This window comes from Scyliorhinus torazame, chromosome X (assembly GCF_047496885.1).
Source record: "Scyliorhinus torazame isolate Kashiwa2021f chromosome X, sScyTor2.1, whole genome shotgun sequence".
NCBI classification, from domain to species: domain Eukaryota; kingdom Metazoa; phylum Chordata; class Chondrichthyes; order Carcharhiniformes; family Scyliorhinidae; genus Scyliorhinus; species Scyliorhinus torazame.
Window position 1 is genome coordinate 28,017,578 of NC_092738.1, and position 21,898 is coordinate 28,039,475.

Consider the following 21,898-nt stretch of genomic DNA (forward strand, 5'->3'; position numbering starts at 1 on the left):
GTCTGCACGTTCTCCCAGTGTCTGCGTGGGTTTCCTCCGGGTGCTCTGGCTTCCTCCCACAAGTCACGAAAGACGAGCTGTTAGATAATTTGGACATTCTGAATTCTCCCTCGGTGTTCCCGAACAGGCGCCGGAATGTGGAGACTAGGGGCTTTTCACAGTAACCTCATTGCAGTGTTAATGTAAGCCTACTTGTGACAATAAAGATTATTAAAAAACAGGTTGTGCTGCATCTTTTACAAAGCTATTTTGCCACAACAGCCCAGTGACACAGAACAGCCCAAGCAGAACTGCTCCTGCAACTCAAGACAAAGTATATTTGCAATCTTTGTTAGGCTACCAAGAGATGGGTGGAGATGAAACTCTGCCAGAATCCACCTGGGCATCTCCCAGGAGCCTGTGACTTGTGATGAATGCAAGAAATTGATATATATTATATTTCATATTTGTGGCAGTAATGTTATTTTAAAAAACCCTGGTTTAAAATACATACTGACAGCATGTCCACAAAAGCTGTAATTAAAGAGTCGTAAAAGGTGAGATAACCATTCATTGGAACCACATTCTTGGTTACAGATAAAGGGCTATTGGAACATTCCCTGGAGTGTAGATAATGTAGGAGGGAGTGGTATCAGAGAATTTACAGTGCAAAAGGAGGCCATTCGACCCATCAAACTCCACACGGACAGTATTTACACAGATAAGTGATGTGTTGGGTATACTGGGTCTGCGAGGACTGCGTTTACCAGAGCAGTGAGAGACAGGCTACCAACACTTGTAGAAGTACAACTCTATTTTATTTAGCTACGAGCTGTTAAACATACTTGCACTGTGGGTTGACACTATGTTAGGTTGACTGGAGCCCGAGGCCAACCTGACCAGACTATACTGCTGGCACATGGTAGATGTTTGTGTTACTGATCACGGGCTCTGGCTGTCTCAGAGGCTGCATCCCGAATGATCGGGAGAACTAGTGCCCTCTGGCTATATAGTGGCCGTGTTCGGTCTGGTGATTGGCTGCTGTGTTCTGTGTGTTGATTGGTCTTTCAGTGTGTCAGTCAGTGTCTGTCTCTGCACCATCATATACTTATGTGTATATTATGACAATAAGCAAATAACCTGTTTTGCTAAAAGTGACATTTGAACTGTATTAATTGGAATTATTAGCACGTGCAGAGTGTAAGTTCAAGCGTTTCCTTTTGTTTAAGAACTGCTTAACTGATAACTGTAAAGCTTTAAAGTTAATGTGGTTAATTCAGTGTTTGAATTAAAGTTTGCTTTAGATTCCTATTGGTCAGAGTCGTCACACCTGGGGTGAAGTATCCTTTGCTCAGTTTTACAAATAGAATAATTGTAAAGTTGGGGTCTAGTCTGCTATCCTAACACTTTGCACAAGGTCCTGGGAAGAGTTTGTGATATAAAACGTGAGGAAATACTATAGCAAGGATACATATTATTTTAAAAGGTGCAGCACGGTGGCACAGTGGTTAGCACTGCTGCCTCACGGCACCGAGGGCCCAGGTTTGATCCCGGCCCCGAGTTACTGTGTGTGGAGTTTGCACATTCTCCCAGTGTCGGTGTGGTTCTCACCCCCACAACCCAAAGGTGTGCAGGGTAGGTGGATTGGCCACGCTAAATTGCTCCTTAATTGGACAAAAAGAATTGGGTACTCTAAATTTATTTATTTAAAAAACATTTATTTTAGAAAACTGCATTATGGAAGCTCCCGAGTCCTTACAAGTAAATGGTACACAAGCACCTGCCCCAAGTTTTTTTTTCCCAAGTAATATTTACATGGCTATGGGATTAATCAGAAAGTTGTACCAGAGAGCTGACATAGGCATAATAGGCCAAATGGCCTCCTTCTGTGGTGTAAGTATTCTATTTTTTTTTTTTAAATATGTTTTATTGAAATTTTTTTCCCAAACAACAATTTTTCCCCTCTTACAAAGCAAACGCAACAATAACAATACAGAAATTTTTAACAATACACAAGTAGAAAAACCCCTTTATCTTTGACCTAAACTAAAGCCCCCCCCCCCCCCCCCCCCCCCTTCCCCCTGGGTTGCTGCTGCTGGTCATCTGTCTTCCCTCTAACGTTCCCCTAGGTAGTCGAGAAATGGCTGCCACCGCCTGGTGAACCCTTGAGCCGATCCTCTCAGGGCAAACTTTATCTGCTCCAGTTTAATGAACCCCGCCATATCATTTACCCAGGCCTCCAGTCCGGGGGGTTTCGCCTCCTTCCACATGAGTAGGATCCTGCGCCGGGCTACTAGGGACGCAAAGGCCACAACGTCGGCCTCTTTCGCCTCCTGCACTCCCGGCTCTTCCGCAACTCCAAATAGAGCTAACCCCCAGCCTGGTTTGACCCGGGCCTTCACCACCCGCGAAATCACTCCCATCACTCCCTTCCAATACCCTTCCAGTGCCGGGCACGCCCAAAACATATGTGCGTGGTTTGCCGGGCTCCCGCCACACCTCCCACATTTGTCCTCCACTCCAAAGAACCTGCTCAATCTTGCTCCCGTTATGTGTGCTCTATGTAGCACCTTAAATTGAATCAGGCTAAGCCTGGCGCATGAGGAAGAGGAATTTACCCTGCTTAGGGCATCAGCCCACATACCCTCCTCTATCTCCTCCCCTAGTTCTTCTTCCCACTTTCCTTTTAGTTCGCCCACCGACTCCTCCCCCTCTTCCCTCATCTCTCGGTAAATCTCTGACACCTTGCCCTCTCCGACCCACACCCCTGAAAGCACCCTGTCCTGTATCCCCTGTGTCGGGAGCAACGGAAATTCCCTCACCTGTTGTCTAGTAAACGCCCTCACCTGCACATATCTCAAGAAATTTCCCCGGGGCAACTTATACTTTTCCTCCAATGCTCCCAAGCTCGCAAAAGTCCCATCTATAAATAAATCTCCCACCCTCCTAATTCCCAACTGGTACCAGCTCTGAAATCCTCCATCCATTCTTCCTGGGGCGAACCTATGGTTGTTCCTGATTGGGGACCCCACCAGGGCTCCCCGCACCCCTCTCTGTCACCTCCACTGTCCCCAGATATTCAATGTTGCTGCCATCACCGGGTTCGTGGTAAACTTTTTAGGTGAGATCGGTAGCGGCGCCGTCACCAGCGCCTCTAAACTCGTCCCTTTACAGGACTTTCTCTCCAGTCTTTTCCACGCCGCTCCCTCACCCTCCATCATCCATTTACGTATTATTGCCACATTGGCGGCCCAATAGTAATCGCCCAAGTTCGGTAGTGCCAATCCTCCTCTGTCCCTACTCCGCTGAAGGAACCCCCTCCTTACTCTCGGAACTTTCCCTGCCCACACGAAGCTCGTGATGCTCCTGTCTATTTTATTAAAAAAGGTCTTGGTGATTAGTATAGGGAGACATTGAAATACAAATAAGAACCTCGGGAGGACCATGCACCCTGCCCGCCAGCGATAGAGGCTGCATGTCCCACCTCTTGAAGTCCTCCTCCATTTGTTCTACCAACCGTGTCAGATTAAGTCTGTGCAAGGTTCCCCAGCTCCTAGCGATCTGAATCCCCAGGTATCGGATGTTTCTTTCCACTTTCCTTAGAGGCAAGCCTTCTATCTCTCTACTCTGGTCCCCTGGATGTATCACAAATAATTCACTCTTCCCCATGTTTAGCCTATACCCCGAGAAATCCCCGAACCCCCTCAAAATTCGCATAAACTCTATCATCCCCCCGCTGGGTCCGACACGTATAACAATAGGTGATCCGCGTATAACGAGACTCGGTGTTCTTCTCCCCCTCTAATCACCCCTCTCCATTTCCGGTGTAAGTATTCTATAATGTGCATTAATGACATCAACGTGTTCGTTCTCCCCCTCCCCTTCCCCCCTCGACTGCCATTATGGCTTGGCGAGGCACCCAAGCTATGAAATTATAATATTTTGCAGCACCTCAAGACGCTATTTGGCCCATCACATCTCTGCCACCTCTTTGAAAGTCTCACACTACAACTTTCCCTCCAATACTAAAAAGGAGTAAACTATTGGAAATTTTGAATTTCCCTTTTATTCCAAATCTAATTCATTTTCAGAAATTCTTGCTTTGTACTGAATGCCACAAACATTTGTAGCACTTGTAAAAATTAGATCATAGCAGAAAGCCATTTGTATTTCGGTCTTTTTGGGAGGGGAGTTATTAAGGGCCATATAAAAATGTACAACAGGAGAGTAATTAATGGGGCAGCACGTTAGCACTGGGAATGCGGGGCTGAGGACATGGGTTCGAATCCCAGCTCCGGATCACTGTCCGTGTGGAGTTTGCACATTCTCCCAGTGTTTGTGTGGGTTTCGCCTCCACAACCTAAAGATGTGCAGGTTGGGTGGATTGGCCACACTAAATTGCCCCTTAATTGGGGAAAAAAAAATTGAGTACTCCAAAAAGAGTAATTCAGCACAAAATCAGAAATGATAAATGGGTAGAAATATTTGAAAAGTAACTAAATGCAGGGCTGTGGTGAAAGCAAACGGAGTGGGACTAACTGGATCGCTCGTCAAGAGCTAGCACAGATGTGATGGGCTGAATAGCCTCCTTTTGTGCTGTACCATTCTATGACTCGAAACAATTATCCCAATCTCTCAGCAGAGAAAATAAAGTTAGTCATCTCTTCTCTTTCAGCTGAATTTTAAAGCAGTTCTGGCAGACGACCAGAAAGAGGACAGTCACAGAGGTACTAATGCTGCGACTGGCCATCCTTCCCTTGCATTCATCATCTTTGTCTCACTGGTTGCATTCTCGCTTCTGAGTCAGAAGATCGTGGACTCAAGCCCCATTCCAGAGACTTCAACGCATAATCCAGGCTGACACCAGTGCCAAACAGAGGGACCAACGAAGATACCATCTTTCGGAAGAGACAAAAAACTGAGGCATTGTCTGTCTGCCTTCTCATGAATGTAAAATATACTGTTCGAAGAAGAGCAGGGGAGGTCTCCTTGGCCAATACCAATCCCTCAATCAGCATCACTAAATTATTGACTGCCTGTGCTTTCCTACATTACAACTGTCAATTACAACATTGCAACACTTCAAAAAGGTACTCAGTCGACTGTAAAGCACTTTGCAATGTCCTGAATTTAAGAAAGACACTGTATAAATCTATGACTTTTTTTTACTTAGTAATTAAGTACACCCACAGTTCACCTCTTATGGACTGACCTCATTCACACTACACCCCTGTATGCTTCACCCGTTGCCGGTGTTATGTAGTTACATGGTGTACCTTATGTTGCCTATTATGTATTTTCTTTTATTTCCTTTTCTTAATGATCTGCTCGCAGACAAATACTTTTCACTGTCGGTACACGTGACAATAAGCAAATCCAATCCAATCCTAAATTCCAATTTGAATACTGAAACTACAGTGCTATCTATACACAGTTTTCTTGTACAGATGCAAATTGAAATTTTAAAAATGCAAACTTTATGTAAACTGTTCTAGTTCACTGGATGACCATTTATTCAAGAAAATAATAGCCCAAACCAAGAAGCAGTTTAATTATTTTTTCACTCCTATTTTCCAGAATTCTGATCTCTTGGCTGCTTGGCCTACATTCTCAGAACACATTTCATCAAATTTACTTAATTCCAATTCATCCGTTTCCTTTATTTATACTGCTGAAAAGAAAGACATGCTGCCAAAACGTTTCAATTTGCACTCATCTGGACAAACAGAGAATTTACAGTGCAGAAGGAGGCCATTCGGCCCATCAAGTCTGCACCGGCCCTTGGAAAGAGCACCCCACTTAAGCCCTACACCTCCACCTTCCCCGTAACCCAGTCTAACCTTTTTTGGACACTAAGGGCAATTTATCATGGCCAATCCACCTGACCTGCGCACCTTTGGACTGTGGGAGGAAACCGGAGCACCCGGAGGAAACCCACACAGACACGGGGAGAAAGTGCAGACTCCGAACACAGACAGTGACCCAGCTGGGAAACGAACCTGGGACCCTGGCGCGGTGTAGCAACCGTGCTAACCACTGTGCTACCGTGCTGAAATCAAACAACCACAGTAATTTACACTGCAGGAGGAAAGGGTGCGGATTTGTTCATAAGTCCACTCTGATTGGCTGAGGTGTTGCCAGGCTGAGGTATTGCCATGGAGAAAGCAACAGGCTTCCCAAGCTCTTGGGTAATTCAAAAATCCCGCAAAGGCTTGAACATGTTCCTTTTGTTTGCAGAGAATGGGTGCTTCTGTATGAATGCATGTCACCTCCAGCAAATGTAAATGAGCCACGTTACGAGTTTGACTGATTATCTTAAATTGGTTGTAAGTGTAGCTTTTAGCACTCAGGATTGTTCAGCAAGTGCAGCCCAATTGCGGAATCACATCTATCTAAATCACATCTAGATGCTTGCAGAAAATGCACGTCTGGCAGCATATTTGGAGAGCGAAACAAAGAGTTAACGTTTCAAGTCCAATATGACATCTTTGGAACTCTTCGTGTTTGGAACTTGAACTAGGATTGAATATGAAATGGTAACTCTTGTTTCTCTCTGGACGGCATGGTGTCATAGTGGTTAGCACTGTCGCCTCAAGGTGTCGGGTTCGATCCCGGCCCTGGGTCACTGTCCATGGCCAGTATGCACATTCTCACTGTTCCGTGTGGAGTTTGCACATTCTCCCCGTGTCTGTGTGGGTCTCACCCCCACAACCCAAAGATGTGCAGGGTAGGGGGATTGGCCATGCTAAATTATCCCTTAATTGGAAAAAAAAATGAATTGGCTACTCTACATTTTTTTTTAAAACTTGATTTCTCTCTCCTGAGCTTTTCTAGAATTTTCTGTTTTTATTTCAGATTTCCAGCATCTGCAGTATTTTGCTTTTATTTTAGTAGATGTTTTGTTTTTTGCAAGCACAGGCTGGTCATGAACGGTCTGTACTCTTGCCTATTACATGCCGTTTGATTCATTCAGCCAGTTGCTGTGACTTACGGTCAATGCACTGGCACAAATTCATTCACGACATTGTTCAGTTGTGTGCTAATATTTTAAAACTGGAGTTATACCCCTTCTTCGTCTTGCTTTCAAACATCAATCTGTCTTCATAACACAGAATAATAATCATCTTTATTATTGTCACAAGTAGGCTTACATTAACATTGCAATGAGGTTATTGTGAAAATCCCCTCGTCGCCACATTTCAGGTACACGGAGGGAGAATTCAGAATGTCCAATTCACCTAACAAACATGTCTTTCAGGACTTGTGGGAGGAAACAGGTGCACCCGGAGGAAACCCACGCAGACACGGGGAGAACGTGCAGACTCCGCACAGTCAGCGACCCAAGCCGGGAATCTAACCTGGGACCCTGGAGCTGTGAAACAACAGTGCTACCGTGCTGCCCTAAAGCTACTTCAGCCCGGCATGGAATTTATCTTGGAATAGATAAATGTCAAATCATTCTTAAATACATTACACAACAGTTAAATATTGTGCTGGTTTCATTGCCGGAAGTTATTGCTGGGCAGTGGGACACCTATCTACTTTTTGTGCCCAATGGCAGCATTGTGTTTGACTGTAAAAGTCAATACAAGTGCTAGCAAAGGACTGTTTCCACATCCTGCGCCTCAATCCAAAGATTTGTTTTTCACGTGGTGGTTTTGTATTATCCCGGTCCCGGTCGGTCATTTGTTCCCAACAAGAATTAGTTTTCACCACACCAGACATTTATTTTGACAGAAACATCCTGTGCTGCTGAGGACAAAGACTTAAACATGTGCCCTGATCGTGTGCTTTACCTCCTGTTGCTGTCGCACCATTTTCTTCACACAGGCCTCTTTAGCCTCAGCAAATGAAGCTTTCCTGGCGTTGAACTTTGCATCTGCCTAGAGTAGAAACAGAAAAGGAGTGAACCAGATCATGAGCCTCAAGTCAACAAAATCAAAAGCAGCTAGATTTAAGGAATTGGTCAATCTTGGTCTCCGCACTAGCAACACAAAGCACCAGCTTATCAGCAAGAACTTCTGGACTACCCAAAATAAAAGCTCTATCAAAACCAACACTTATTTATTTTGCATGCATCTTCCTTCAGATTAGTTCTCATTTGGGTCAGTGGGCTGCATTTGCCTTTGCCAGCATACGTCCATGTCCAGTTCCATCAGATGAGTTTGCTGTTGGGTGTTATGGGCCAGGGTTTAGAGAACCCCAAAGTGTATCATGGAGTTCACCTGACCCACAACCTTTAATAGATTGTGGTATGGGGAGCACACGGCCCACTCTACAGGTGTGGTACAGCAGAAATGGAAAAGTATTTTTTTTAAAACAAAACAATGTTTATTCTATGAACTCAAGTTAACCTTTTTAAAACATGCAGTGAACATCTTAGCAACCATTAATTCAAATACAACCCCCAAAGAATACAACACTAAGTAACCTTTAAGCTTTCCTTTTAACATCCATAAGACTTAAAACACCTTTTACCAGAAGCACATTAGGTTTACATTCACTATGGAGAACATTTATAATTTTGAATTCACCAAATGATCGATAGTCTTTTCATGCAGAGAGATCAACAGTGCACCTGCGCTGTCTGGCTTCAGCTCCAACACTGAAAACAAAACTAAAACACACCCTGCAGCAAACAGCCTAAAACGAAAGTAAAAAGCTGACAGATAAGATAGCCCAGCTCCACCGATTCTGACACCCATTTCTTAAAGGTACTCTCACTACAGATATTTATATACACACCCATTTCTTAAAGGTACTCTCACATGACACCTCCCCCCAAGAAAAAAAAATAAACCATCAACTTCAAGATGGTTTCATTTTTCATCTTTTCACTATCCTTTAAGAAATGCATACAGTAAATATACTTTTTTGTTTAAAAAAAACCACGCAAATAGGTACAATAATATAGTCCATTTTTGTTCTTCTTCCTCCAACTGAAATCCTTCCTGATTGACAGTCTCTTTGAACAAGAAGGTCTCTGCACGATCCGTCAATTTCTCTACGCATCGGCATTTCTCTTTAAAGTCAGATACTTTAGTTCAATCTGATCACAGAGTCCCTTGTAATTCTCCAACACAGGAGCATTGGTTACCACAGCTTTCAGGCAGTCAAATGCCTGTTGAAACTCTGCTGTCCATTGAAATTTTCGACGTTTCTTCAGCAAGTCCATCAGTGGAGCAATCACGCTTCACATATTTTGCACAAATGTTCGATCAAATCCATTCATGCCAAGAAATCGCATTATTTCCCTTTGTCTTGAGGGTATCAGAAACTGCTCAATAACTATTGGTTTCACATCCCATGTGACCATTCAATCCTATCCAATTGTATGGCCACGGAAAGTTACTTGGGCTTTGATGCACCATCAATTACACACGAGGCAAGTTGTCAGTAACAAAGTAATGGTTTTAATACTCATAGATTATCATAGAATTTACAGTGCAGAAGGAGGCCATTCGGCCCATCGATTCTGCACCGGCTCTTGGAAAGAGCACCCTACCCAAGGTCAACACTTCCACCCTATCCCCATAACCCAGCAACCCCACCCAACACTAAGGGCAATTTTGGACACTAAGGGCAATTTATCATGGCCAATCCACCTAACCTGCACATCTTTGGACTGGGGGAGGAAACCGGAGCACCCGGAGGAAACCCACGCACACACGGGGAGGATGTGCAGACTCCGCACAGACAGTGACCCAAGCCGGAATTGAACCTGGGACCCTGGAGCTGTGAAGCAATTGTGCTATCCACAATGCGACCGTGCTGCCCACCAATACTTTAAGATGTAGCCTGTCTGTTGCTGACCACAGGCTTTTCCAAATTCACTTTGGCTAGGTTTAATCACCAAACCCGCCACCTGAAGTCGATCAAATAACTCCATCAGATGTTTTAAATGTTCTTTCCATGTCTGGCTGAAAATTACCAGATCGTCGATGTATACCGCACAATTGAAATGGAATGAAATGAAAATCGCTTATTGTCACAAGTAGGCTTCAAATTAAGTTACTGTGAAAAGCCCCTAGTCGCCACATTCCGGCGCCTGTTCTGGGAGGCTGGTACGGCAATTGAACCGTGCTGCTGGCCTGCCTTGGTCTGCTTTCAAAGCCAGCGATTTAGCCCAGTGTGCTAAACAACCCCAACAATTGGGTAATCCTGAAACGACTTTGTTAGTTAACCGTTGAAAATGTGGCTGGGGCGTTTTTCATGCCAAATGGCATCATTTTGAATTGGTATATACCATCTGGAGTCACAAAAGCGGAAATCTCCTTCGCCCTTTCGGATAAAGGTACCTGCCAGTAACCTTTAAGTAAATCCAGTTTGGAAATAAAAGACGATTGTCCCACTTTCTCAATACAATCCTCCAAACGTGGGATCGGATAAGAGTCCGTTCTTATAACTGCATTGATCTTTCTATAGCCCACACACAACTGTTGGATACCGTCTGGTTTTGGTACCATCACTATGGGTGAGCTCCATTGGCTGCAACCCACTTCAATTATGCCATTTTTAAGCATACTCTCAATCTCTTTGTTAACCTGTGCCAATTTTAAAGGGTTAAGTCTATATGGATGTTGTTTGATTGGAACAGCATTTCCCACATCTACATCATGTATATCCATTTTAGTACTTCCCAATTTATCTCTACAAACTTGCCCACGTGATATCAATAACTCTTTTAGGTCAGTCCGTTGTTCCTCTGGAAAGCAACTCAACAATTTATCCCAATATTTAAGAACATCCTCATTTTGCAATTTAATTTGAGGTATGTCAAATTCACAGTCATTTGGATTTGGTTTGTCACTTTGAATTAGAATCATTAAAACCTCCTTTCTGTATCCTACTGGCAATACTACTTGATGAACGTCTGCCCACTTTTCATCCGCCTGCATATGTAAAGGTCTCCATTTTCTCATCAAGGTATCACTTTTACGGTAATAACACTCTGGTATACACGCAGATTCCTCTTCCGTGTATGCTTTCTGATACATCCATTTTTTTAAATTTCTACATCTTTTTGTTGTAACTCCGCCAATTTTCCTGAACTAAAAATATCCGCCTCATCCTTCACCTGTTCTTGTTCAACCACCTGACCAAAAATCGCTTCTGATAATTGCACTTCATCTTCACTCTTTGATTTCTCCTCGTCTTAACCTGTGACTTTGCGACCTTGTTACTACACAATCCGGAAAAATCCCAGGATATTCGTCCTTCAACACTTCAGTTGTCTAATTTTCCACTGGCTTATCAACCATAGTAGGCATCACTCCCACCAGCTACATCATTACCCAAGATAAACTGTATTCCTGGACAAGATAGTTTCTCCATTACTCCTACTACCACTTCACCACTCTTCACTGGACTTTCCAACCTTACCGTATATAATTAAACACTACTCCTCTCACCCCGAATTCCACATATTACCACCTTTTCTGGCAACATTCTTTCCAAACTACATAACTCCTCATCTCTTACCATTAAAGATTGACTAGCTCCCGTATCTCTTAAAATTGTGACTTCTTTACCTGCTCCTCCTGTTACACACGAGTAAACTTTACCCACACAAGTAAATTCTTTAAAGAGATCTGGCACCTTCTTATCAATCGCCTCTTGATCAGGCTGTACAATCTTTTGCACCTCCTCCGCTTCACTTGGGCTTTCCTTTACCACTTTCTCAAACCCCACTATCTTATCCTGTTTTACCACTTCAGCCTTCCCAGTGCTTTTCTTCAACCACCAACACTGTGACTTTACATCATGGTCTAGTTTATTACAGTGAAAACATCTGAAACTTTTCATTTCTTTTCCACCCTCCTGGATTTCTTTTTTAATCTGAGGTACACTCTCCTTATTATCTCCCATCAGATCACCTTTACCTTTACCACTTGAGAATTTCTCATGTCCCCAGTTTCTATCCCTCACAGGCTGACACTGGTGTTGGAAACCAAGCTTTGATTTATGAACTAATTCATAATCATCTGCCATTTCTGCTGCTAATCTCGCAGTTTTAACCCTCTGTTCTTCCACGCGAGTTCTCACTCAATCAGGAATTGAATTTTTAAACTCCTCCAAAAGTATAATTTCTCAGAGAGCTTCATACGTTTGGTCTATTTTCAAAGCCCTTATCCACCTATGAAAATTACTCTGTTTGAGCCTTTCAAACTCCATGTATGTTTGACCAAATTCTTTCCTTAAATTTCTAAATCTTTGTCTGTAGGCTTCAGGCATCAGTTCATATGCACCTAAGATGGATTTTTTCACCTCCTCATACGTCCCAGATACTTCCTCCGGTAGTGACGCAAACACTTCACTAGCCCTACTTACCAGCTTTGTTTGAATCAGTAATACCCACATGTCCTGTGGCCATTTCATTTGTTTAGCTACCTTCTCAAATGAAATGAGAAAGGCTTCTACCTCCTTCTCGTCAAACCTTGGCAATGCTTGGACATATTTATATAGTTTCCCACCAAGCCTTCGACTTTGATGCTCTTTCTTACTATCCTCATCACTATCATCCCACTGTAGGTTTCACTTTACGTCTGCCAATTTTAACTGACTGTCATGTTTCATGGCCATTTTCTGAAGTTCAAACTCTCTCGTCGTTTTCCCAGTGCATGCGTGGGTTTCCTCCGGGTGCTCCAGTTTCCTCCCACAGTCCAAAGATGTGCAGGTTAGGTGGATTGGCCATGCTAAATTGCCCTTAGTGTTGGGTCGGGTTACTGGGTTATGGGGATAGGGTGGGGGTGTGGGCTAGGGTAGGGTGCTCTTTCCAAGAGCCGGTGCTGACTCGATGGGCCGAATGGCCTCCTTCTGCACTATAAATTCTATGATTCTCTTTACCTTTTTCCACGATCTGTATCTCCCTTTCTCTTTAGTTTTGTTCTGCTAGGGCTATTCTTTCTTTTCTCCTTTTTTTTTTCCTCTCTATCTCTTTTGTATTCAAGCTGCTTTAATTCTTTCTCATGTTCCATTTGTTTAATTTGCAACTGAATTTTTGCCATTTCCAATGAGTCAAACTCTATCTCAGGCAACTTTAAATGCTTCACCACCGCCATAATGACCTCACCTTTTCGAATTTTGTCAGGTAATGTTAACTGCAATGTTTTTGCCAAATCTAACAGTCTGCTTTTTGTCTCTGTCCGTAAGGTACTGCGTGTGACAGTCTCCAACCCCCAGAAACTTCAGAGCCTCTGAAAGAGCCATTGTCCACAACACACTCCCCACTTAAACTAAAATTCCGCACCTGAAAAGCAACCACAATATGCTCACCGATTGACATATTGATTGATGCTTTACTTAAACAAGGCGCATAAGCAGCCCTACTGAGAACAGGTGAAATTCTTTTTAAAATTTATTTTTTTCCCAATTAAGGGGCAATTTAGCGTGGCCATTCCATCTACCCTGCACATCTTAGGGTTGTGGGGGCGAAACCCACGCAAGCACGGGGAGAATGTGCAAACTCCACACGGCCCGTGACCCAGAGCCGGGATCGAACCTGGGACGCCAGCGCCGTGAGGCAGCAGTGCTAACCACTGTGGCGCCCTGAGTTTTCTCTCTTCATGGGCCCCTTGTTGACAGCATACTTCATTTTTCATCTTGTGGAATTTGGTTGGGCTAAAGGCCGTGTTCTGTGTTTTATGCCCAGTACACAGAGTGCTTATGAGGAACGCTCATTGTGCAATGTGAAAGAGGCACTCAGCCCATGAAGTATTTTTCCTTAAAAAGATTGAAACCATGGGTTGGTTATGGGTGGTCAGATCATGGCATTGACATCCTCACAATACACCCCCACCCTTCAGTTCTCGATATTTTATTAAAACAAATTCACGTCTTTTGCTTGTGTCAGCTCAACAGCACAATGTTACAAACGTTTGAGACTGCTAACCTTTATTTGCCTGGAGGACATGCAGATCATTTAATGCAGTTAAATAATCTCTTCACGTCACATTTTTGTGGTGAAGCCAAGCGTAACTTGCAATATTATTGATGTTTTTTGAAACAGAAGGGTCAGGGGCAAAGTCCTTGAAATCATTTTTTGCTCTTGCCAGTCTAAAAGTGGCTCAGTTCTTTTGTCCATTTCCTGATTGTTTAGGATCGGTCTGTACAAAACAACAAAGTACTTCAGCTCGATTTGGAATTATCTTTGAATTGATCAATGTCAAATGATTATTAAATTGGTTGTTAGTTTGGTAAAGTGGGGGCTGGAAAACGGGACACTTCCATTTTTTTGTTTCCAGTGTCATTCTCGTGTCTGACTGTAACCATGTCTACGCTAATACAGAAGACTCAGCAAGGGGCTGTTTCAACACACTACCTCAACCCTAAATATGTTTTAAAGAGACACAAAGCCTGGGAGAGGCTCGCTGGGTAAGTCAATTGGGGCAGAAACTGCATCCTCTCATTAATCCTCGCAGTAAGAAATCTTGCAACACCAGGTTAAAGGTCAACAGGTTTGTTTGGAATCACTAGCTTTCGGAAGGATTCCAAACAAACCTGTTGGACTTTAACCTGGTGTTGTAAGACTTCTTACCGTGCCCATCCCAGTCCAACGCCGGCATCTCCACATCATAATCCTAGCAGAAGCAGGGAATATCAGTCACAATGACTACTAACTTGATCCATGCTATCACACAATGACATGGTGTGGGAGTTTGTCAGTTAGTGGTGCCACCTTTCACATAAAACATCAAACCAATGCTACAGCTATCTGCTCCAAATGGATATAAAAGATCCCAAAACACTAGTCAACAAGGACAAAACAGGCAGTTCTCTCAAAGTCCTGTCCAATATTCAATCCTCAGCCAATGATGCCCAAAAGATTAAGTGCACATTTATCTCCCTGCTGTGCATAAATTGGCTGCTGTGTTTGCCTATTTAACACTTACCAAACTTCAAAAGTAATTCATTGCCTGTGAAGACGTGAAAAGCAAAACATGAAAAATTATTTTTGGTATACATTGGGAGGCAATGGCATGGTGGTTTTGTATTGGACTAGTGATCCAGAGACCCAGGGTCGTGCTCTGTGGACCCAGGTTTAAATCCCATCACAGTGAAATTTGAATTCAATAAAAATCTGGAATCAAAAGTCCTTTTTCATAATAGGTTTGTTTATTTGGGCGGCACGGTGGCACAGTGGTTAGCACTGCAGCCTCACGGTCCCGAGATCCCAGGCTCGATCCCAGCCCTGGGTCCCTGTCCGTGTGGAGTTTGCACATTCTCCCCGTGTGCAGGGTAGGTGGATTGGCCGTGCTAAATTGCCCCCTAATTGGAAAAACATAGAATTGGGTACTCGAAATCAATTTTTTAAAAATAAAAAACTTTTTGAAAATGTTTTCATTATAACCAAAATAATATCAAACAATTAATTCAAATTAGAATGACAAAGAATACGACAATCAAAAGCACAAATTAACTTAAACCCCCAACATTAAAATAAACCCCTGAATAACTGATGGTGACCAACTCTTTAAAAAAAAAAGGAATCTTAGGTAGAACCCTTCCACCGACTCCCTAACTGTGTACCTGACCCTTCACCAAATGTAAAATCGATATGATGTCACCCAACCAAGCCGTGGTACTGGGCAGAGTGGGAGACCTCCACGCCAGCAGAACCCGTCTCTGGGCTATCAATGAGGCAAAGGCTAGGACATCCGCCTTCACCCCCCTCTGCAGCACCGATGAGTCCCATTCCCTGAAAACGGCCACCAGTGGACTTGGCTCCAGTGGAATTAAAAGTCTGACGATGACCACAAAACCACTGTCGATTGTTGTTAAAACCCATCTGGTTCACGAATGTCCTCCAGGGAAGGAAATCTGCCCTCCGTACCTGGTCTGACCTACATGTGACTCCAGACTCACAGCAATCTGGTTGACTCTGAAATGCCCGAGCAAGCCATTCAGTTCAAGGGCAATTCGGGATGGGCAACAAATGCTGGACTTGCCACTGATGCTCTTATCCCATGAAAGAATTTTTAAAAAAAACCTTATCTGCAGTACTGCCTATCCTTCTTCTTGCCCAGGGGCACAAATGGGTGGTGGGTCTTCTTGGATGGGAGAAGAGCTGGTACTTCCACGACTATTTCTCAGATAAAAGAAAGAAAAGACTTGCATTTATATAGTGCCTTTCACGACCTCAGGTAGTCCCAAAGCACTTTAGAAGTGTAATCAATACTGTAATGTAGGAAGGATGACATCGAGTTTGTGCACAGCAAATTCAGATCACCTGTTTTTGCGACATTAACGGAGGGATAAATATTAGTCAGATAGACACCGGAGAGAACCCCCCTCGTCTTCAAATAGAGGTACATGATCTTTTACATCCACCCGAGGGGGAAAATAGTGCCTCTCTGCTTCAATGTGTCACCTGAAAGACATCACCTCCGACAGTGCGGCATTCCCTTGGTGCTACAATGGAGTGTCAGCCTAGATGCTGCGCTCAACTCACTGGTTAAGTCCCATAAGGACATTTCAATGTCAGGGGTGGCTGTTAGATCTTTAACCTCTCCCAAATCACTGTCTTTCTTAGAATCACTCTTTGCAACTCCCTAAAAGCCATTTTGCCCTTCCCTCCTTTTCAGCTCTCAGACTGTTGCCATCCTAAAGCTGTCTTCTATCTTCCTACATGTGCCGGAATGAGTACTTCAATCACATTATCCATCGCTTGATTCCTCTTTATCAATTTGGTTCCTGAGCAGGTTCTCCCACTTGTTGATTGCAACTTTGGGGGCAAGAGCTACTGAAACTACAGAGAAATAGGCATAAAAAGCCTTCACATCGCTTTTCTATCGTCTCTGAGGCTCTTGCTCGGAGGTTACAATAAACAAGCAGGAGAGTCCTTGTAGAAACTTACTCCCTTAGTGAGCCGTCCTCAGGTGGGGTGGTGGTGCCCCTGAATTGGGGAGGGGCAAAAAGAAAAACAGGCCAGGGCTCCTCCTTTTCATCGTGATCGAGTGACCCATTGTGTTGCAAAACCACTTGGAGGAAGCACTGAGGGTGCAAAGGGGCACAGAATATACTCTGGGTGGGGAACTTCAATGTCCCTCATCAAGAATGGGCTTGGTAGCACCACTACTGACCAAGCTGGCCGAGTCCTAAAGGACATAGTGGCGAGACTGGGACTGCAGCAGGTGGTGAGGGAACCAACAAGAGGGAAGAACATATTTGATCTTCACCAACCTGCCTGCCGCAGATGCATCTGCCCATGACAGTATCGGGAGAGACCACCGCACAGTCCTTGTGGAGACAAATTCCCGTCTTCACATTGAGGATGCCCTCCATCGTGTTGTGTGGCACGACCATTGTACGAAATGGGATAGATTCAGAACAGATCTAGAAACTCAAGACTGGGCATCTATGAGGCGCTGTGGCCCATCAGCAGCAGAATTGTACTCAGCCACAATCTGTTACCTCATATCCGGCATATCCCCCACCATACCATTACCACCAAGCCAGGAGATCAAGCGAATCAATCCTGGTTCAATGAAGAGTGCAGGAGGGGAGCCCAGGAGCAGCATCAGGCAGACTGAAAAATGAGGTGTCAACCTGGTGAAGCTACAACACACGACTATTTGTGTGCCAAACAACATAAGAGCTAAGCGATTCTACAATTAACGCATCAGATCTAAGCTCTGCAGTCCTGCCACATCCAGCCGTGAATGGTGGTGGACAATTAAACAACTCACTGGAGGAGGAGGCTCCATATTATCCCAGTCCTCAATGATGGAGGAGCCCAACACATCAGTGCAAAAGACAAGGCTGAGGCATTCGTAACAATCTTCAGCCAGAAGTGCCGAGTGGATGATCCACCTCGGCTCCTCCGGAGAACCCCAGCATCACAAATGTCAGTCTTCAGCCAATTCAATTCACTCCACGTGATGTCTAAATGGGCCCTGATAATATTCCAGAAATAGTACTGAAAACTTATGCTCCAGAGCTTGCCGCACCCCTAGCCAAGCTGTTCCAGTGCAGCTACAACATTGGTACCTACCTGGCAATGTGGAAAACTGCCCAGATATGTGCTGTACACAAAAAGCAGGACAGATTCAACCCAGCCAATTCCCGCCCTATCAGTCTACTCTCCATCATTGGCAAAGTGATGGAAGGAGACAACAGTATTATCGAGCGGCACTTACTCAGCAATAACCTACTCACGGATGCTCAGTTCCTGACTCATCTCCTGACCCCCAAAGCCTGTCCACCATCTGCAAGGCACAAGTCAGGAGTGTAATGGAATACTCCCCACTTGCCTGGATGAGTGCAGCTCCTACAACACTCAAGAGGCTCGACACAATCTAGGGCAAAGCAGCCCATTTAATTGATACCCTTTCCACAAACATCCACTCCCTCCACCACCAACGCACAGTGGCAGCCGTGTACATCATCTACAAGATGCACTGCAGGAACTCGCCACGGCTCCTTAGGTAGCACCTTCCAAACCCATGACCACTACCGTCTAGAAGAACATGAGCAGCAGATACAGGGGAACTCCACCAACTCGAAGTTCCCCTCCAAGTCACTCACCACCCTGACTTGGAAATATATCGCCGTTCCTTCACTGTCGCTGGGGCAAACTCCTGGAACTGTCTCTCTTATATCAGGTGTACCTACACCATATGGACTGCAGCTGTTCAAGAAGGCAGCTAACCACCACCTTCTCAAGGGCAGTTAGGGATGGGCAACAAATGCTGGCCTAGCCAGCGAAGCCCACAACCCATAAAAAATGGATTTTTAAAAAAATGAACAAGTGGCAGGTGTTACAACACCCTGAGCTAATGCGCAGTCAATTCCAAACCCCCTTGACCCAGAGTCACAACACAATTGAATTAACCAATAATTCTTCGGAAAATACCCGAAGTCTTGGTTCTTGGCTGTCCAATAATTACAGTCATCAGGTTTGTAAATTTAAACACAATTAATTTGTATTATAACAAGAACTGTAATGAAATCTGCAGCAAATACAACTGGTTATTATCTCATTCCTAATCCCCACACTCTACACACACACAAGGCAGACAAACACAGAGGAGAGGGGTGTAGAAAAACCTGTACTTAAAAGTAAAATCAAGAGTCTTTGTTTTAGATGGTTGTTTGTGTAGCCACCTGGGTTGGCCAACTCCCGATGTAAAATGGAGAACAGCAAAGGCTGCAGGGAAATTCAGCCAACACAGGCAGAAACCAGCAGGTGCAAGTTACTGTGTATTAAACTCTGCAAAAGCCAGACAGCATCGATACAAGCAGCCATCTGCATAATAATGTAGCAGCCATCTACATACTGATGAGCAATCCCCGGGAACAATCACAACATTTGGGACAAACAAAGCTAAGCAAGACTCCCCGGCGCCAGCAGGAGCCAACACAAGAGAGGTTAATGGACACCTCAAGACCGCCCATCTATCAGGGAACCGCTCCAGTATTGGAGAAATCGAACCAAGCGATTGGAACGGAGTCCAATCACTTGGAACCAGGTACAGGGTCCGCCCCGAAAGACGGGAAGCCCCTGGGTACTATAAAGTTAAGCCCCCAAGTTCAAATTGTTCTTCTTGACCGGGTCACTCAGCAACGCGAACCAACCTTGACCGTGACCAGTTCAACTGTCGCCAAGATCCAGTACGTCTTAAGTCAATGCTCGCTACGAGATAGGCGCTCCTAGCTACCAATTCGTACCAACTTCGAATCCCGCAGACTCAGAACCCGAACGAAAGACCATTTGTTCCCCTGACCTGGTGGGCCAGTCCAAAGCTAAGTATAGGCCTGTTAGTTGTAGAAGTAGCTTAGACGTAGAATTTGTGCATGAGTAGCGATTACTGTGTATAATAAATGTGCTTTGATTTGAATCTTACTAATCGGTGTATCGAGTTATTGATCATTACTTGGACTTGAACCTCATAAAGATACCTGGCAACTCGAGAGCAAAGGTTATAAAACAGAGCCAATTGAATCAAACAAACGTTAGCAACATTTGTCCTTCAAACCAGGCTTTCAGGTCAAGATTGCTGTTTTCCAGTTAAATTATCCTTTGTAAGAAAACTTCCAACTTGAATTGAAGTGTCTATTTAATGAATAAGTTCTTGATGCTTTGAATTCCATCTCCCACTACTCCAGTTTCCACTGTAAATTCATTCAGGTCTCTTCAGTTTAGAGAGCGAGTGAAGAGAGAGAGCGAGAGAGTGACAAAGTCTGAGTTCTATTGTCCAAAGTTAGCAGAGTGTAATTTTTGAATGCCTTTCTTCCCCTGCTCGATTTAAAGGTATATGTCCATTTAGCATCCATGGACCAAAATCATAACGGCAAAATAATAAATAAAGGGGAAATATGGGAATCAGCAGGAAGGGTCACACAGGAAGGATGGCTACTTGGGCAATGTATTAGGGAGTGACTGGTGCCCTGTGGAGTCAACAAGTCTTGAGGGGGAGGGGAAAGGGAGCATTATTTTTCTATAACTACTCCATGGAATAATGTAGTTATTGGATTCTACAGCTCCTTCTGGATTAAAGATAGGCTCGTCTCAGAATCAGAAACTGACAGTGCATAGATGGTGACCATTTGGCCCATCTTGTCTGCCAGCTCTTTAAAAAAAGCTATCCAATCAGTCCCAATCCCCTGTCCTTCCTCTAGAGCCCCATACATTTTACCCCATTAAGTATTTATCCAGTTCCCTTTTGAAAATTACTGAATCTGCTTCCACCACCCTTTCAAGCGGTGCATTCCAGATCATAATTTGCTCTATAAAAATGCCCGTCTCACCTTTGGTTCTTTTGCCGATTACATGAAATGGCCATCCGCGGAATACCAACTAACTATTTCTCCTTATTCACTATATCAAGAACGAACATGATTTTGAACACTGCTATCAAATCTCTGCTTTACCAGCTCCTCAAGTCTCTCAACATAGCTGAAGTTCCTCAGCTGAGACCCCATTCTAGTAAATCTCCTCTGCACCCTCGCCAAGATTTTGACATTCTTCAAAATGCAGTGCCCAGAATTGGACATAATACTCCAACTGGAGGCCTAATCCGTGATGCAGAAAAGTTTAGCATAACTTTCTTTTTGTTTTATTCTGTGCCTAGAAATAAAGGGAAAGAGCTTTTTTTTTTTTAAAAACTGCCTTTTCAGCTTATCCTGACACCTTCAAAAGATTTGTGCATACACACCCCCAAGTCCCTCTGTTCTCGCCTTCTCTTTAAAGTTGCATCCGCAAAATAATGAATTGCAGATTAAATCCACTTTGTTTTATACACAAATAACATGCATAAGAAATGACAGATACAAAAAGTACAATATAAATATATCAAATGCAATGAAGATAATCAAACTAAGTTAAATTATCCTTTGTAAGAAAACTTCCAACTTGAATTGAAGTGCCTATTTAATGACTAAGTTCTTGATGCTATGAATTCCATCTCCCACTACTCCAATTCAAATAAGTTTAAACTGAAGGGCGTTGCAATTTGTACACACACACACACACGCACACGCACGCACACTTTAAATTATTAAAATAAATAACAGGAGATAAAAGAATCCAGACTTGGTCACGCCAGCGGAGGACAAAGGAAACTTCATCAGTTCCAAGTTCCATCGTCAGCCCCAACTCTGTTCAAAGCTCCAGCGTGACAATGCGCCTCCCAATTGGTGACTTACTAATGAAACCGAGATGAGGTAATAAGTTTTGCATGACTATATTCCAGCTCATCTAGATTAAGACAGGGATGACAAACTGTCTGGCTGACTTGAAAACTTGCTGAACTGGATTGCTGAGGTACCTGCACATGTTTGGAGGTGGGGGGAGAACATGAACAACCAGGGTTTAGGCTCTAAAGGTGTAATCATGTTGGGAGTTTTACAGCTAGGTTCACTTTACATTATGTTCGGAGATGACCATACATTGCCTGGGGGAACTGTTTCACAGCAACTT

The 21,898-nt window shown here is 43.9% G+C and overlaps 1 protein-coding gene across 9 annotated transcripts in view; it reads right to left on the bottom strand.

Moving 5' to 3' along the window:
- Nucleotides 1–21,898, bottom strand: part of LOC140405446 (uncharacterized) — a 44,364-nt gene that overhangs the window by 12,349 nt on the left and 10,117 nt on the right. For 8 of the 9 annotated variants that reach the window (XM_072493870.1, XM_072493874.1, XM_072493869.1 and 5 more), the window contains one exon: nucleotides 7,776–7,862. In XM_072493870.1, the coding sequence (XP_072349971.1) occupies nucleotides 7,776–7,862 (87 nt within the window). Of the gene's footprint in view, nucleotides 1–7,775; nucleotides 7,863–21,511; nucleotides 21,578–21,898 lie in introns of those variants that run through there. The other variant, XM_072493872.1, reaches the window with a different exon arrangement.